At 40.3% G+C, this 19,245-nt stretch overlaps 1 protein-coding gene across 5 annotated transcripts in view; it reads left to right on the forward strand.

The window, feature by feature from the left end:
* The window catches only part of magi2b (membrane associated guanylate kinase, WW and PDZ domain containing 2b), a 101,195-nt gene that overhangs the window by 49,715 nt on the left and 32,235 nt on the right, over positions 1-19,245 (forward strand). For all 5 annotated transcript variants that reach the window (XM_084733456.1, XM_084733452.1, XM_084733454.1 and 2 more), the window contains exons 3-7: positions 743-862; positions 5,490-5,714; positions 7,591-7,819; positions 9,549-9,628; positions 18,392-18,449. In XM_084733456.1, the coding sequence (XP_084589582.1) occupies positions 743-862; positions 5,490-5,714; positions 7,591-7,819; positions 9,549-9,628; positions 18,392-18,449 (712 nt within the window). The remainder of the gene's footprint in view (positions 1-742; positions 863-5,489; positions 5,715-7,590; positions 7,820-9,548; positions 9,629-18,391; positions 18,450-19,245) is intronic.

Below are 19,245 nucleotides of genomic sequence, written 5' to 3' on the forward strand. Positions count from 1 at the left end.
CAGAACGGTTCAAAATTGGGTTCTTGAACTGGAACGGGGCACATTCCATGTCGATGGAAAAAGCCTATGAGTGCTTCTACAGAGAACCCTTTTATTGTGTAATGGTCCCACCCTGAACCCTCTCTAAGGGTTCCATCCAGAACCTTTCCACCTTCTAAGGGTGCTAACAAGAACCCACACAGGATGTTCTAGTGAGAACCCTTTTATTCCAAGGACCATATAGGCTTTCAACAATCCTTGAAGAACTCTTGAAGAACTCAAGGGTTCCTTGACTGAAAAAAGTTCTTAATGGATCCCCTAGAATTTTTGATTAACCCTTTCTTCAAAATAAGGGTTCTTCAGAAGCACGTGGATCTGGGTAGAACCTAAGACCTCTGGGAAGGAACCTTTAGGAACCCTTATTTCTCAGAGTGTTGGGACAGAACGATGGCTGTATGCCATTTGAGCATGCTTTCCCTTCTCCTCTTTCTAGCTGTCTTTCTCTCTCTGTCTCTCACTGTCACTCACACACAATTGTGTGAATGGATTTGGCTATCACAAGTGATGACTCCTCACTCAGCCTCTTCTGTTCCATTTCCTCTCCCCTCCCACTTCCTCCGATACACTTTGTAGCCTCAAATCTGCCGTCTTTTTCTGTCCAGGCCTTTTTCTGGGCTCTTTCTCTGCCTTCCTGCCTTTTCTTCTCAAGTGCCCTATTTGGCTCTGATGACCTCTCCTTCTCTTCCTCTCTCTTCCTCTGCAGGTACGACCAGGCAGCCTAAAGAGGGGGAGGTGCCGGGGGTGGACTACAATTTTGTGAGTGTGGAGCGTTTTATGGAACTGGAGCAAAGTGGAGCCCTGCTAGAGAGTGGAACCTATGAAGGTGAGTGTTTGGCGTGCTGTGGCCGCTATGCGGGAAACATTTTGCATCTGCAAGACAAGTACAGGTGCTTGGGGAGTAAAAAATGGGAACATATCTTTCAGTAGAGATATTTTACTGTTTTTAAATTTGAGCTACCGTCTTGTGCTTCCGTATACATGTCTTAAGTTGATGGATCAGGTGTGTCAGGTGATGCTCTTACACACAGCTTAAGTAAACAAAATGAGTCTTATGCACCGAGTCATGTATAACAGCTTCCTCTGGTGGTTTAGAATAGCTGGTTGACTGCTTCAGTGTGTGTATGTGTGTGTGTCTGTGTGCGTGTTTGTGTCTTTGTGTGTGTGTGTGTGTGTGTGTGTGTGTGTGTGTGTGTGTGTGTGTGTGTGTGTGTGTGTGTGTGTGTGTGTGTGTGTGTGAGAGAGGGCTGGATGAATGCCATTTCCAAGTCATGTCAAGTCTGTGCATCTGCTTTGCTACACTGTCAGGGATACATCTACAGATGGGGGATTTGCTGGTTCATTTGCCCAGTAGCAATTTTTGTGAGCATGTGCGGCTGAACACACTCGCAGAATTTATGTGTGTGAGTGCGTGCATGTGTGTGTGTAGAGGTTACAGGCGTAAGTACACTTGTGTGTGTTTCTTGTTATGTGTTCCCGTCATAATTGTGTGTCTTTGCGTGTTTACAGTGTATGTTTCCCTTAACACAGAGCTTACTTATGCCCACTGGGGGAAGCTGTCTCTTTCTGGGTGGCTGCACTGGAGGTGCTGGAACTCATTTTGTAATGCACATTAAAATAAGAGAGGATAAGAAGGAATGAGAGAGACAGGAGGCAGGAAGAGAGAGAGAGAGAGAGAGAGATTTAGAAGGCGGTAAAGGAGGCTGAAATTGGACATGGAGTATCATCAGGAAACTCTTCAAGGTAATTGTAGTGTGAGTGTGAGCAAGACTTGGTGCACATAAGAGCTTATGCACGTGACGATGTGAGATGAGTCACAATTGTGCACAAAGCTGAGATGCCTTCAGGCAGAACCAGGAGCATTCAGGATCAGGGGAACATTGCATTTTTAAAACTAGTGGGGTGCATAAGGAGGAACCCAAGCCTAAACTTATCTCAGTATGCTTTATGTTCTGCAGAGCATCTCTTCAGTTTGTCTTTAAAGAGATAGTTAAGGTTTCTTGAAGTGGGATTTTATAAGGTACTTATAGATAGTCAGTGTATTACCTACAGTAGACGCCAGTTGGCACACCTCCAGTTTGGAGAAGCAGAGAGGAGCACCAGCACAGAAGGTATACAATGTCCTGCTGTGAGCAGCAAAAATGGTATTTTAGCCACTTAGAAAAAGGTACACCTAAAAAATCAGAATATTGTATTGCTTTGTGTTTGTGCTGGTACAGTATTCCTCTCTGCTTCTCCAAACTGTAGGCGTGTCGACAGGCATCTAATGTAGTTCATACAGTGACCATCAATAAGTACCTCATACAGCCCCACTTCAAATAATGTGAACTGTCCATTTAAGCTTTCACAGGTGGGCGCTTGCTGCTTACACGGTTTCCTGCTTGTGTGTTTGTTTACATGTGCCAGTGTGTGCACATTTTTATTATATATTTTGCCACAATGTGATAATAAATCTGTTTGGTGGGCAGCAGCAGGGTAAGTGTGCTTATTGAGGAAGTAGTGGCTGTGATAGAGCCTTCCCTAATATCTCTCCGCCTCCTGCTGGGATGAAAGTAAACTGATGTCTGTCGACTCTTAACTGCTGATCCTCCTTTTGTCCTTTATTATTGCCTCCTTCCCTCTTCTTTGCTCAGCTGGTGTTCTCCTCCCATTGCCCCTGTCCTGTCTCTGTGTTTCCTCTTTGTGAAGCCCCCACTCCTCTCCACTTTGAGGGATTATAAAGTAAGACATCTCTGCCTCTCTCTCACTCACACTCAATATTTAATCACTTAATATATTTCCCTGACAGTGAGGGTCTTAAATTTCAAATAAAAGCAGAGCCTTATTGTGGTTTAGGAGCAAATAGCACGAGGAAAGAAACGTGTCCTGTAAAATACATATATTTGGCCTAACACTTAAAATTAGAAATAATAGAAATCCATAAACTCACAGAAGCTTCTACGTTAATCAAAATGAGAGAAGTATGTTTTTCAGATGATTCCACGTCCAATAAGATACCCCGAGTACTCAGATATTGTTCTTTTCTCTTCACTGTACTGTGCTTAATTTCAGGCGTTCTCTGAGTTTTTTTTTCTACCAGCAGTAACTTACAGTGGGTGTTGAATGTCAGACTCCCAATGTTATTTTTGTGTTTCACTTTTATTCTTGTGCTTTCGCCTCCAAACAGAGCCGCTCGCACCAACATGGGTGGAATGACACAGCTGAGGTTGTGTTTATACAGATCAGGTGGTGCTGTACAGTTTTGGTAACTGTTTCAGTCCTGCAATTGCACCTGCTTCTACCTGCTAATCTAATCCACACAGGTATTAGACTAATATAGCAATATAATGTCCTCCAGATACTCCTGAGTTCCATCAAGCAGTATCATCTTGTCTGTCATGTAAGTGGGCTATACAGGGAAAATACTGTAAGCACAAACAATAATTGAGACATGCTGTATGTTGTACTAAGACACTGTGCTTGTAGCCTGACTGCACAGTATCATTATGTTCTTAGATAGGTTTATGTGCATCATTAAGCAGAGAAAGCACAGTGACAGGGTTTTGTAAACTTCCAAAACACTCATTTATCTTAAAAAGGGACATCATCTGCCCTTGGAGACGTACTGCATTTAGAGTGCTGTATTTATATTTGTAATGTATTCTGTTTATTATTTATTTATAATTATTCATTTTGTACTTAAGCAGAAGCTGAAATCTCCCCCATTGTCTGCTACTGAGGATGCATTAACTATTATCGAAACCCCAACTCTAACTAATACTTTATTTCGACCTCTAACACTGTAATAACCTTTCTCTAAACATAGCACCACATCTGCCCAAGACAAGAATTATAGTTTAGGAAGAGTCAGCTTAATTAAGAGAAACAGACAGCTGGTTTTGGCCTTTGAGAGCCACTAAACCAGCGAGTCAGCCAATTTAACAGAGCAGCGGTATAAAAGTTGTATTCAACCCAAAAGGTATTATTGAAAATGAGACTTTCTGTTAAAACAAAAACCAAACCACACCCTGACCAAATCTAAAAGAAGCTACATGACTGAATTTGTTTTGTTCTAATTAAACTAAAGGTTTTTAAATGCTTGGTAATTTCCTGATGTGCTCCTGCAGCTTAGTTCCAGTCTTTATTTTCTTTGTTCATATGTTAATATGTCCCATTCCAGTATCCCACTCTAATCTTAACATTTACACTGACCTGACATAAATGGCAAAACTGAAACTTGAACTGCAGCAGACTAGAAAGTCTGGACCGAGGTGTATAACCTCGACCGAGATGACAATGACCAGATTATGAGTTGACTGTACAATACCTGGAGCTCTCAATTAATTTATTAGTTGATTGAAAAAAAGTAATAAGTTGTCAACTAAGGCTGATTTATATGAAAAAAATATTGTGTTTATTTTGACAGATATTGCGATAATATTGTCATTTTTGCATTTCATCTTTGCTGAAAAATTATAAAAATGGTGATGATGATTTTTGCTGGGGTCCATACGAAATAAGCATACTCCCTTATGTCTGAAGAGTATTATGTGTCGGCTGGGGCCTCTCTGTAGCATCACAGTGCTTCATTTATAGTGGTATGTTGCGGCACGCTACCCTTATCAAAACTTGCAGCTTTCACTAACTGTTCAGCCCTATTGCGAACTATCCTGATAATCAACTGATTGTTTATTTTCAAGCAAAAATGTCAAAGTCTCCTGGTTCCAACATTATAAATGAAGGATTTTCTGCTCTTCTTTATTATTTGTAATAGTAAATGAAGAAACTTTGGGTTTTGGACTGCTGGTCAAAGAAAAGAAACAATTTGAGGACATCAGTTTTGGATCTTAGAAATTATGATAAGCATTTTTCACATTTTTTTGACATTTTATAAACTAAATGATTAATCCTGAAACTAATCAGCAGGTTAATCGATAATGAAAATGATTATTTGTTGCAGCCCTAATCATGAGCTGAGAAAAATATTTGATCAGTGAAAGTGAGGTGGAAGAACAGTAATGACAGTGACTTGTGTCATTGGGGAGACCTGGATTTTTGTACTCTCTTGATGTATTTTATTGATTTATTTATTTTTTTCTCTTTTTTTATTAGCACAGAACTGTTTTTTTTACTCCTGTTGTTTCTATGTCTATGAAGAATGGGACTTTGAGGAGGTTTGAGCATGGGAATAGGCCAGTTTATTTTTTATGGTTTACAGTGTTAGCATCCTAGTTAAATTTTAAAATAAAAATTGTAAAAAACAAAGTCATTAAAAAGAGTCTGGATACAGGATGTTTGTTTGGGTCAATTCAGTGAGTTCAGCTCAGTGAGGTCAGTTCAGCGGCAATCATCCGTTCCCACGAGCGGTAAACCTCACCTCTGCCTGCTAGACGGTGAGTTACATCACCTGAGATCCCTCTGTAGTCGTTCATGTGGCCTCTAACACAAATGCCACTGTGCCCCTCTGCCCTCAGATAACTTCTACGGCACACCAAAACCTCCAGCGGAGCCGTCCCCCGCAGCACCTCCGCTGAATGTAAGTGAGGCCTTGCTGCCTGGAGCCCGGCCCAGCGCCCAGGGCAAGAGGAAGAGGAACCAGTCAGTCAGTAACATGGAGCAGCGCGCCAGCCTGGAGCCACCTGAGGAGGAGGAAGAGGAGAGCCCGGTTGTCAATGGCAACGGAGTGGCCATCACACCAGGTACTGAAGGATGAAAGAGAAAAACATCAATTTCCTGTTTTTGATGTTTTTACACCACATTTTCCATCGACTTGCAACAGAAATTAGATTCAAACATGGTCTGTTTCACAAGTGCCGTGACCATGATGAAATCTTATAACATCATATTTAGGTGAGGAGAAAATCTAGTTTGAAGGCTTGCACTGTCCCTTGGGTTATTTATTGCTGTCTCGCTGCTATGATTGAGTAAAACCAGAGAAATGAGTCAGTTGTCATAGCAATTGCTACCTTTCCGTTTTATTGCCTTTTACAGATAAATCACCAGTCTATTTTCTCCTTTTGTCCCGCTTTGTGTCTGCAGTTTATATAATCCGGCTGATGCAGAATGCTGCAAATCTGACAACATACTATACCCTCACCAGTCATTATTGACATTAACAGACTCTGCTTGCAAAAGTGTGAACTGCACAGGTTCTCACTAACCTTTATATAACAGAATGCACAAGGGCACCTTAATGTCTCTACTATGATCACTGTCCAGAGTCTCATTTTGGCTTCAGCTCCCGTCTCTCTGTCCTCTCATTTCTGTCTCTCCTCCTGCTGTCTTTGCTCTCCCGCCACTGGCCTTTGTCCTTGTTTCTATTAATATCCCAACTCTCCCCTCTCTCCTCTTCCTCTCCTCTACCATCCTCTTCCTTCTGACCTCTCTTGCTTTTTTCTTCGTCTCTGTGGTCCTGTCCCTCCTGCCCTCTCCTATTCCATCTCACTTTGTAGTCTGTGTTGTCTTAGCATGTCAATATTTTTTTCCAGCTTTATTCTCTCACTGTCATGTGTGTTCTAACAAAACTATAAATCTTTCCATTTTAATACTGATACTGCATTTAAGTCTGACATCAAGGATGAGACATTTTGGATGGTCAAAGAAAAAAGCTAATGCCTGCACACTCTACTTGACAAAAGTTTAATAATGAGTAAGTGTGCAGGTGTTACCTTTTTTCTTCTGAGCTGTTTCTGATGGCCTTGCACCTACGTGATGTGTGTATAATTACCTTTCCCTTTTAAGTTTTGGATGGTCACAAGAAAAGAGAAATTTGCTTGCCTGCCTCATTTTTTAAAAAGTCTAGAATAACTTTCTCACTACACTTGTAAAAGAACAGTGAACAGTTTAATGAGATTTAGAGAACATTTGTAGTATGTGTGGACAAAGATGTCGACCCTAAGCCCCAATAAAGGCCGTGAAAAACACTGACTTTCTTCCATCTTATGGTTTTCTGTAAAAAATGTGATATCAGAAGCAAACATTTCTAATTTGACTTTTGTCTGACTTATTTTGTCATTTTGCTTGTCATTTTTCTGTTACTGTTGTACCTACATTAAGTCTGCACAGTTAATCAAAATATTATTGAAACTGAAATATAAGAATATATAATAACAAAAGCTGAAGTGGAAAAAGTAAAAACGTGTGACAGAACAGCATTAGGAATATTATGGGATTATATAGTTTGGTTGTCCTCTTGCTCCATGCTCCACATCAGCTGACTTTACATGCCACCAGCTCTTCTCCTCACTCTCAAAAACCTTTCCTTGTATTTCTGACTCAGTCTCTGACCCCTAAAGTCTCTGTCTTTCCCTGTTTCTCCATTTCTGACATCCTCATGTTGTTTTCTCCTCATGCTCATTGTCCTCAAACCCCGTCTCTCTCTGTGTCTCCCTCTCTGTCTCTCTCTCTCCTGGGGGTTCATAGCTCTGCAGTCGCTCAGCTCTGACTCATCATGCATGGCGAGTGTAGTGGGCATCCAGGTCTGCATGTGTGTGCAGCAGAGTGTATGTGAAAATAACTGTGTGTGTGTGTGTGTGTGTGTGTGTGTGTGTGTGCGCGCGCGCGCGCGCTCCACAGAGTCCAGTGAACATGAGGACAAGAGCACAGATGCCTCTGGGGAGGTTGCTGTTGAAGCGTCCATCCAGGCCCCAGCATCAGTCGAGCCCCCCACCGAGGGAGAGGAGGCCCCAAAATCTCCCTCTGAATCGCCCACCAAAGTTCCAGACGTAGACGAGGAAGAGCTGGGTCCTCTACCAGACAACTGGGAGATGGCCTACACTGAGAAGGGGGAGGTCTACTTCATTGAGTAAGATAAAAAAGATCCTACATAAATATATATATTGAGATATTTAAAGGTCCAGTGTGTAAGATCTATTGAGAGTTATTGGTAGAACATGGCAAAAATTATATATAATATTAATAAGTACATTTTTACTAGTGTATAATCACCTGAAAATAAGAATCATGTTTTTGTTACCTTAGAAGAAGCCGTTTATAATTACAGAGGCTGCAGGTAGGCTTGGATATAATAACACAGATAATACATAATATAATAATACAGTGCCTCATGTTGGTGCCACATGCCTGAGCTGTCAATTGAAATAGCTGTCCTTTGATGCGAACATTACGAACAAGCCACATCACTAGTTAACATTATGGCAGCACTCTCTTCTCATGGCTCTGGCAGCAGATAGCCCTCTGTTAGCTAAACGGTCTAAAAAGTGGCTGTATTTCACTCGAAAGGATTCCAACACCAGGTCGGATGTCCAACAAATGTTAAAAAAACAACTGTGTGTAAAGGGGTGGGGCATCTGGCGGTGCATGGGGACACACTTGAAAGCAATAAGGAGGGGAATGCACCCGGTTCAACTGTCTGTGTGACCCCTATGCCAAGCACATTCGCTGGCAGTGTGAGTATGTCCCAAGCCCTGAAGATGGAGAGCATAAAAATAAAACACCATGACTTGCTATTTAGTATATTAGTACATTACTATTATGTATGATAGAGACCACAGATGATTATGACAGCAGCCTTTCCACAGTTAAGCAAATATCATATTTCTACAAAAGAATTGAAGCTGACGTTTGAAGAATACCAAGTCAACTTGTATACTTTAAACTCATAACAGTTTATTATTCAGTTTTAATTTAAATTTTCTTAACTTAAAAAAGTCATGTCATTGTATTAGCACTGGTAGCTCTTGTGCCCTAGGCACAGATCCTCTTCCACGGAGGACTCCATGTTGCCATGTTGCCATGTTGCAATGCCATGCTTCTACATTAACACAAAACGGACAAACCAAACACTGGCTCTAGATGGGGCTTTTTGCAAGTTTCACAACCACCCTTGAAAGGGGATGGTTGGGGAGTGGTGGGGGGTGGTGACGGGGGTGAGGCAAGGTGTTTGCAATTTGCAAGCTTTAGATGCCATTAAATCCTACACACTAGATCTTCAAAATACAATAAAAGATTTTATTCTAAAAACCAGCTTGTTGCTCAGTGCATGTAGCTTAAATTTGAATGATGTATTTGAATATTTTGAATATATTTTATAATTAAAAACGTATATTTGAAAACAATAAAACATACCTTGAAACAAATCCAATGTGATGCACCTCACAAAGTGCATCTACTTTAAAAGATATGGTTTATGCATGGCTGAACATGTAAACTTTATAGCACTGGCCTTTGTGTTAAATAATTGATGTAACTTAATGCTGCTAATCAGACACACACAGGATACACACACACACACACACACACACACACACACCCATGCAAACTTTTGCCCTCTCCTCTCACCCTTGCTAATTAGTGGCTGAGAGCTAATTAGTGGATTAATGGCCATTTAGTTTACTTTGGAAATCCCCTTGTTTCTCTTTGCCCCCGCACAAACACACACACATACAGGTCATTAGTGTTACTTTACACTTGTCTCTTTCTCTTATGCTCTCTGTCACTCTTTGTCTGACCTCTGTTTGCCCCTTTTCCTCTCCTTATTGCCTTCATCTACACATCTCTTTCTTCTTTTCCAGTCACAACACCAAAACTACATCATGGCTGGATCCTCGGCTCGCAAAGAAAGCGAAGCCACCAGAAGAATGCAGGGAAGACGGTGAGTCTGAACGACCTGTTTAGCTGTTTGTTGTTTCGTAAGCTTTAGTTTGCGTTCGTCTTCTGGCGTTTGTGGGAGAGTGTGTCGTCTGTGCATTTCCTGCTGTTTGTGTACCTGTGTTGTCTGCTCCTGACTCACTATTTCAGAGCGTTTTCCCTCTTCGACAAAAAGAGCAAAAAAATATTGTTGTAATGTTTGAGGTGTTTCGTTAGCTGCTGGTCCCACTGTTCTCCTCAGGTTTTAGAAGGGGTACTTCTGACTTGACAACTTGAGCCTGATAAATAAATTTACCTTTTGACATTCGCAGTGAAGTTGAAGTTACACTTATTTAGAATCATCTTGCAGAATGTGCACATGGAATGTAATCATTTCATCCAATATCCTTTTATGCTTCTTAACCAAATACCTTTAGTATTAACTAATGAAAATTAGAGTCAGATATAGTTAAAAAAATATATCAACATAAACAAAACAAAACCTTGGTCAAGATACAGCAAACCTGTGCATCCTATCACAGACATCATTATTATGATTTAATTTTATTTATTTGTTATGTATTTATTTGTATAGTGACAAGTAGTAGTATGAACCTTTGCAACACACCACATCATTTATAGTCTAAACTAATTTGCAATGCCTGTTCTTACCTGGGCAAACAAAACACACACTTGGCCATAAATTTATACATTAAGAACACAAAACTCAGAACTCCACAAGAAAATATAAAGGGAACAATACAAGACATAACTATAACACTAGAAAATGAGAAGCACCAGATTATTCATGTCTAAATGTCTTATCTCTCTCCAAAAGCTGTTTCAATATGAATTCACGCTGTGCACATGCAGTTTAAACATCTACAGTGACATGGTGTCAAATGTCAAAACATTACTTGTTACACCCAAAGGTCTTACTATAACTGTGAGCTCCTGATTTCATCACTTCAGAACAAAATCTTGTTTGTTGTGTTTAAAGGCACGCTATGCAAGAATGTCCTGAAAAATCGCACAGACTGCTTATTCTACCGTAAAGATAATTCTGATTTTAGATATTTGTCTACTTGTCAAGAAATCCCATATAAAGACTAGAATCAACAGTGTGTCACTCCTGTGTTTAAATACTTTCTGACTTCTCTAGCCTGTCTAGAGAGTTGAGGTCTGAACCCATTTGTTCTGCTAAATATGTAAATCATTACAAATGAGTCACAAATATGCAAATATTTTTTTGAAAAGCTAAAAAATTCCTAAAACTACTGTGTAGTTTTTAGCCAGAGTTACTCGAACATGAAAAAATAGTGCATTTGTTGGGGGCTGTTTGTAGCTATGTAATTAATACAGATGTGGTCCTCTGGTACATTGGTTCACAGTATTTTTAGTTAGTAATGAGGTTAATCTAAAAAAGAAAAAGAAAAAAACTAAAAGGGCACTTAGAGAGCACAGACTGCCACTAAGGCCAAATGCCCCATCCTGTGATGTTAATGAAAATTAAAAATGCATCCATCCCCTGATTTGGATCAGCTCCAAAATGTAATATGTTTTCCCTGGCCCTGCTACACCCTTCAACCATCTTTCATGAAAAGTCGGGCCAGTTGTTTTTCTGTAATCCTGCAGGCAAGCAAAAAAAAAACAGCATTGAAGAATGTCTGTGGCGGAGGTAAGAAACAAAACAATTACAAAAATTAGGAGTTTGTTCTTACTCTTTTCAAACTAGTTCATCATCTCATGGCCCCTCAGATTGCTCTTGTAACCCTCTAAAAGAGCTCCACTTGTTTGAGTGAATATTTACAGCAGCAAGTTGGTGTGTGTGGGACTGAGTGACTCATTCTCATGTGTTTAAATTTTAAGTTTTCGGACAAGGATGGTCTGTGGTACAGAGGAGTGAGCTATGTCAGGCTTTGGATTGCTAGAAGGATCAATTAATAGTTTGTTTTCATCTATTTGGTGGGATTTGTTTACAGTACAGACTAGAGTGACACCAGTTTGTTGAACAGCAGTTTGAAGCAGGAGAACCAGACGTGTGAAGGTATGAAAAAAACACAAATGAAATTTCAGAGGCTAAAAAAATAAAAGCGTTGGTTTACAACAAGGTCCGGTCCAGTGCTGATGTCAGTCAGGTAAATGAAGTAGAGGGGGTTCAGTGTGATGATCAGATATGTATGACAATGAGGTGATCTTGCATCCCTGCTGCTGTCACAGCCTTTGGTCAGCGTATTAGTTTGTGATGTGATTCACCCGAGCGAGATCTGAATCAATACCTTCTCTGCCTCTCCTCTCTTCTCCATCTCTTCAATTTTCTCCCTCCTCAGTTCTCCCCTCTGCACTTCTTCACCTCACGTCTCCCCCTCTCTCCCCTTTCAATCTCCCTGTCTTCAATTTTCCCCCTCTCTCCCTCTTTTTCTCTCCCACCTTCATTCTCCATCTCTCCCTCTCTGCTGCTGCCCAGTAAAGGGCCAAACTGTGACAGGAATTCTAATACCGCTGCTCAGCTTTACACATGCGCACGCACGCACGCACGCATGCACACACACACACACACACACACACACACACACACACACACACACACACACACACACACACACACACACACACACACACACACTCTCTCTCTCTCTCTCGCAAGACTACTGTTGTCGATTCACAAACCCTTTTCACAAACATGGCCGACATACTTCAACTTCGTCTTGGCAGAGGAAAGACCGGTTTTCACCATCGCCAGTGAAGCTCAGATGCCAAGTTTCTGTCGACTGCGGCGCTTGGTGATGACTTATTTTATGTTTTAATTAATGCAACAACTTGCTGTTGTTTTCTGCTTGTGTCTGTGATCACTTCTGTGTCTCTGTGTCTTTAGCTTTTAAAGCAATACTAGACATCAGGCAAAGAGAGATACAAAATCATGACCTCATCACCCCATGACCAATCAAAAATGACAACCTGTGACTGTGACAAACATTTATACCACAAAGGTCTTCTTGGCTTTGGGGAATAGTTTTCATGAAAGGCTTATGAAAACAGAAATATTAAATAACTAACAATAAAATAATATTTAAAAAAATGTTTTTTATTCACCATCCATGTCTAGATGTATGAAGTGAATCATGTGACATGCTGCTGAGTATGGTCATGTTCTAAGGTTTGTTTGTGTTACCTTATATTATTACAAATCAAAATCAAAAAATCAAAAGTAGATATTTTTTCTCTGGCCTGTAGTGCTACTTATCCATCTAGTTTGTTTTGGTGTGAGTTGCAGAGTTCTGGAGATATCAGCTGTAGAGATGTCAGCCTTCTCTGCTGTCTGCTGTGTGAAGTTGATTTGGGCTTTTTCTCCTTTTTTTAGGTCTGCCTGCTTCTATCTTTAGGGAAGCAGCGGTTAAAGAAAGTTAATGCTTAAGTGATCACCACTGGCAGAGGATTTTGAATCAAAGGCTGTTAGCAGAACGTTTGCGAGGGTCCTGGATGACACATCACATCCCTTCACAGCACCTTTGAATTGATGCCTTCCAGAAACGGCTTTAGTTCCCAGGAAATTTTTCTTCTCCGTATAAACAGCTCAGCAGCTACATGGATGACAGAATGATATAACCCAGCATGTTGCTCATTACATTACTCACCCTGTTTTTGTTTTGTTTTAATGATCACTCCAGTGTCCTGTAGCTCTTTTCTTATGTGATGCACTGCCTGTTTTTTTGATGTTTACACTTTTTGCACGCTTGCTGTGCACCAGTAACGATGTAAAAGCAATTTTCCATTTTTGCCCACATTAATGGACATGTAGTTTTTGAATGATGAAATATGCATGGAAGCAAGGATGTCAGATTCTGCAAGGAGAGAGTGAATAAACAATAAATGTGGGGAGGGAACAGCAAGAAGAGGTGGTGCTGTTTTTAACTGCCCATCTGCCTGAAGGATTTCCCAGAGTCTCTCAGCCTTAGGCAGGATGCATATAGATATGCAGACATACTTTCATCAGTGCTGTTTTTGCATTTTTCCTCGTCTTATTCCCTTTCCGTTCCTTACATCTCATGTACGTGTGGTCTTTTTGCTCCACTTTCCTTCAGCACTTCATACCCTCATTCACTATTCCCTTTCTGCCGCGCTACCATGCTGCGTTTTGGGTGAATTTCAGGAGAGGCTTGTTTTTTGTTGATGTGTTTGCGCAAATGTGCAACTTTTGTGTGCATTGTGTTGTATCTATACGCTGAGGCTGACTCACAGAGTTCAAAGGCTTGTCACCACAGATCTGGTTCGCTTGCAGTCTTTTTGTCAGGCAAGTCTTTTGTTACATAACACAAGCCCATATCTCTGCTCCCGCTCAGAAGAGGCAAGAACAGAGCAGGACAAACTTCAAATCATGGCAAGTGTTGGTTTCAGTTCTGGCTTTGATACACGCTCAACCCCACACCACTTTCAAAGTAATCTCAGTGCTGTTGATGAAAATATGCTGCTCACGCTCATTTAGAGGCAGGAATTCTCACTGAGGTTGGTGTCAGGATGTTGAAACCCTGTCTGTAACCAACGGCAAGAGAAATAGAGAGAATTAGGAAATGAGACAAGACGGAGATGGCGAAGAGAAAAGAAATATGAGAAGTGATGGAGTTAGAGGAAGTGATGATGATGAGCTGAGGGACCCGTGCCAGTGTTTCTTCTTGAAAAGAACAAGAAACAGACAAATGGAGATGGAGAGAGATTTCCATATGAGCAGAGTTGAAGCACATGCGCCCGCTGTCAGCCAGTGACGGACTTGTGCTAAAATGTTACTCCTGAGTTACATCACTGTTATTACACTCAGTCATGTCTGGACTGGGACCATTTCTCACTCTCTGTTTTTCTCACCCTTTTTGCTCTCATATTGCTGTTGTCTTTTTCTCTTTGTTCCTGTTTTGAAAGCTATTTTTATTCGCTATCTATGCTCTCTAGATCAAGACCACAGCTGATACAGTGTATGTAAATATGGCAGCACAAACACAACACTAGAAATTAGTGACCAAAATTATCAAAATTATCAGGTATATCAATTTTTTGTCATGGTATTTTTAAACTGTGCTGAAAATTTAAAAAAAATGCTGCTACACTCATTTCACCAAGTTATATATTGAAAACCTCTCATCGATTCGAACTGGCGTCATGTCCTTTGTTGTTAATATTTTCATGAATGCACAACAAACTCAAGTTGCTGCCTGCACCTGTATCTCAGAGGTGGGTTGCTAACTTTGGTCAATGCAGAATTTTTCAAAGTGCAGTAATCAAACAGTGTTTTAATGATAATTCAAATTTGAAACAGTAGTACAGTCAGGAAATTTACCATGGTTTATAATGAATTTGGTAACTTTTCAATCCTTACACATCACTGCAGTCATAATTACAGCTGTCCGATTGTTCCCAAACTTTTTTCTTTCATAAGCTGAAAAAAGTGATTCTCTTTTCATCTTGCACCATCCTCATGTCAAAATCTTAATTTTGGTTTATGAGCTAATACTCTCAAAATAGCCTCAGCTGCACTTGTGTTGGTGCTAATTAGCGAATGTTAGCATACTAACATGTTCCACTAAGATGGCATGTTAGTATTGTGTGAGTATTGTGTGAACGCCATTTCACAACGTCATTAAACCACCTCTTTTGTCATTGTTTTACGTGTGAGAGAGACCGCTGGCAACAGAATTTACATATTGTGCAGTTAAATAATCACTACACAAGTTCTAGCCCTAATAATAATAATATATTCTTTCTAGTGTTCTATATAGAAATTGGAAGTTGTTTTTTGGTTTGAGTTTTGACTTGAGTTCATGGTTAACACTGTATATATTTTTTTTCATCTGTGAGTCAGATGAGTTCATTGTGTCTGTATTTGGCTGCCTGTTGGTCAGGGAGACTTTTGTGTGAGGGGGAAGATGAGTCATCTGATGCAGAGGAATCACAATTAGACTTCATGTCAAGAGAGACACCAGCACAGATACACATAAACAACAAGCCCCTCGGTGCTCATGCTATACAAAGACACATGACGAGGTGTTTGATTTAGTGTCAGAGAGGATGATGGTTTCACTCATTCAGAGATGCAAACACAGTTCAGCCGTCTAACAAACACACACTGCAAATATAGACTCGTATGACTGCATAAAAACACACACAAACACACTCTCTCTGTGTGTTTCAGCGGCAGGAAATAAAGACAAGACAGAGCCCTCAGCTCAGGCGAGAAAAAAAAGACTTCCACTGGTGGTTGTCATGGAAACTGTCTCCCTTTCACTTTAGGGGGAGGGCAGGCGACTAGTGGATGAGTTAGGCCGACATTTAAGGTGGCTCACAGACAGGGTGGGAGGGAATTTAAGGTGGTTTGAAGTGTGAATCCATCTGACTTTTGCGCCTCGAGGATGAGAAGGGTCATCCGAGGTAATGGCAGTGCAGCGCAGGCAGTTTGAGCAAACAGTAAAGCAGAGCAAAGATAATTGCGCCGTGCACCCCTTTCACCTTGGGCTGCACAGTCAGCATGCTCGGCAGCCGGGACACACACACTCAGACACACACACATTCACACACGGATTATTGATATCAAGATCACAAATCTGTTCATAATTACATTACAGCGTGAGCGGATGATGCCACAGTATCAGTGTCACGCAGACCAAATAATTGTAAAAATAATAGAGCAGGGGATTTGAGGGTGTGCGTGTGTGTCGGTGAATCTCAAAAGACTCAACAGGATCGGGTAGTGTTTTGGGCTGGGTATTCTTTAAAAGTTGTCTCTGCTTTTGTGAATACGGTAGTTTGGTACAAATACCAAGAGAATAATATTTTCAATGTCTTGCTTGGAGAAACATAAAAGTGTTGGTGATGCTTGTATCTACGGGCCCATAATTTCCTAGTAATTTCTGATAAGTTTCCTGAAATTTGCCACTAGTTATAGATAAAATTGGTGTATATGTACATTTCCAATCAAAGACAGTCATATTAAATGGTAGCATAAACATTATGACTTCAGCTTTTTTTCTAATTCCTTCCTGTTCTGTCTGTTTGTGTCTTTTATGTCTAATTATGCTTAAGATAAATAAACAAGAGCAAGTAATTATTTACTATGTAATGTGCATAGAAAGGGTTCACAGTAAATATATTCAGTATATATAGAGTAAGAAATTCACTAATTAGTTTGGATACCAAGTAATAAGTAAATTAATATTACTTTTTAAAGGAGTAATAAGTAAATAGTAACCAGAGAACCAGAGATGATTAGTTATTAGCCTGTGCAAATTAGTGGTCTGGAACAGAGGCAGCACAGCACCTAAACTGCTCTGATACCAGTATTGAAAAATACCTCTGATACTGCCTAAAAATGTTGCTATCGGTGTCACTTAGTGTACCGATCTGATGCCATGTAACCCCAAAATATATACCATTTTTATCACAGGATGGAAAAAACCCTGTTCAGTGGCATTCCTTTTCTTTATGTAATTGTTGGTGTTTTACAAAGGTTTTAACCTGAGCCAGGTCATACATCAAAGATACCAATAAAAAAAAAAAGTCAGAACCTGGTATTGGCTGATAAGCAAAGTTCAGGTGTTGAAATCTGTATCTGGAAGGAAAAAAAATGTAACAGTTATCTGCCACACACCTTTCCATGTGAATCCAACACCCAGCACATCCGCACCCAGACTAGTCCCAGTTTGTCTCACTCTATATTTAATTCTCCTCACCTACATAGACCTCCTCTACCACGCCTCTTCTGTGTCTTTGTGTATTTATGTGTATTTGTGTGTTAGATTCAAGTTCAGGGTCAAACTAAGTCCCTCATTGATATTGTATATGCCATCTGCATGATGCTAGTATTCTTCTACGTCCATCAGGTTTGTTTCATGACCCTGTGGAAAATGCCCACCCACGGACATAGTCAGGAATTTTATGAATACAAGACATGAGGATGAACTGATATGAGGGAGGAAGATCAACCTTTCAAGAATACTCACTGTTGAATGTTAATCACAAAATGCTGGATTTTCTAATATCAATATATTTCAGAGTGGGAGGGAAACAGCTTGCGCTGATCGACTGTTACTGCGAATGTGTGTATGTTTTTGTATGTTAGATGAGCCTCATCGTGCCTGTTCAGTTTACATGTTGTGTTCCTCATGTCTCAGTGAAAGCTGAAAACCAAAACATCCTGAATTATGCTCACACTGATAAAGGCAGCTCATTATCGTGCACTGTAAAGTTAGGAATAGGTCATAGAGTACAGGAGTTTTCGCAGCGCCTTGACCCAGTTCTTTTACGATGGAGAGAGGAGAGCTAAATCAGCAAAGAGATGGATGAAGTAAAGAGGGAACCAGAGGAGGGAGAGCAGGAGACAATTAACACACAGCCATGGAAGCCATCCAAGGCGAAAACGAGTGGGTGGGGGAAATAAAAAAAGAGACAAACATGAAGTAGTACGGTGAAGGTACTGGCCCTCGATGGATTTGTGCACATGACAAAAAGGAAAAGAATAAAAGAAAGAGAAGGCGGGATGAGATGTGTCAGAGGATTCAAATGTTCTTTTCTTCCCGCCCTGCTTTGTATTGACGTCTGTGTTGTGATTCGTGTCTCCGTGAAAAAGCCACCGCTGCAGATCGAAGTGTTGTCTGTCTATTAAAAGAGCACTTTGGGAGCATCTAGCTGTGAGCTCTGAGATTCATGTTGTCTCCCCTCAGTGGTTCAATTTAGTGTCTACATTCCTTCTCCCGCTCTCAGCATACACTGACTTCATTTCCCTCGTCTGTTTTCTCCTTCCTCTCAGAGCTGCCCTATGGCTGGGAGAAGATAGATGACCCCATCTACGGCAGCTACTATGTAGAGTAAGTCTCCCTGTTGACTTGGTTAACTCAGCTGCTCTATAGTAAAACAGGAAATGCATTTCTATGGTTTACAACGCCTCATTATGAATTATAAATGAGTAGATTCTCATTGCTTTTTTATGTCTTATTGCTTTATTTTACTGAACTTTTACAGAATCTGTATGAACTATTCAGAGACTGCTGCTGGTAAAACTCAGTCAGATTAATTCATTGTGTTGCATTTATGAACATATTCTATCAGTATCCAGGTGATATTTACTTTGGAAGTACATTACAGGTTGTTTCTGAGCTTTTATTGGAGGCAAAATAAAAAAGAACAAGCACCAACAGGGGAGTATTGGGATCTTGCCACATTACATATACATTTTTTTAACTTTCCCTTTACAATATTTGGGTGTACATACCTTGGGAATAATATTTTACTTGCTGCATTTTTAAACAGACAATGGTTATGTAATGGTTAGATTTAACACCGTCTGGAACCACTACAACATTAGTATGTTCAGTGAGTTTTAGTGAGAGCTACAATGATCAATCGATTAACCCATCAAAAGAAAGTTAGTTGTCAACTATTCCCTACAAAAACAGTATGTTCCTGTAACCTCACAATTGTGGCATTTTAACAACATTATTGCAACATTACAGTTACAGTGCAATGTTACCGTTATTTATGTCACTGCTGCGTTGCTGAAATGTTACAGTGTAACAGGTTGTTGCAATGTCTGCTCAGTGTTCCCTGCATGACATTTCCAGTACTTCTATAATGATGTTGCTGCAACCTTGCTAAATGTCCAAA

The sequence above is a fragment of the Lutjanus erythropterus genome, chromosome 13, assembly GCF_056507025.1.
Source record: "Lutjanus erythropterus isolate fLutEry1 chromosome 13, fLutEry1.hap2, whole genome shotgun sequence".
Taxonomy (NCBI): Eukaryota; Metazoa; Chordata; class Actinopteri; order Lutjaniformes; family Lutjanidae; genus Lutjanus; species Lutjanus erythropterus.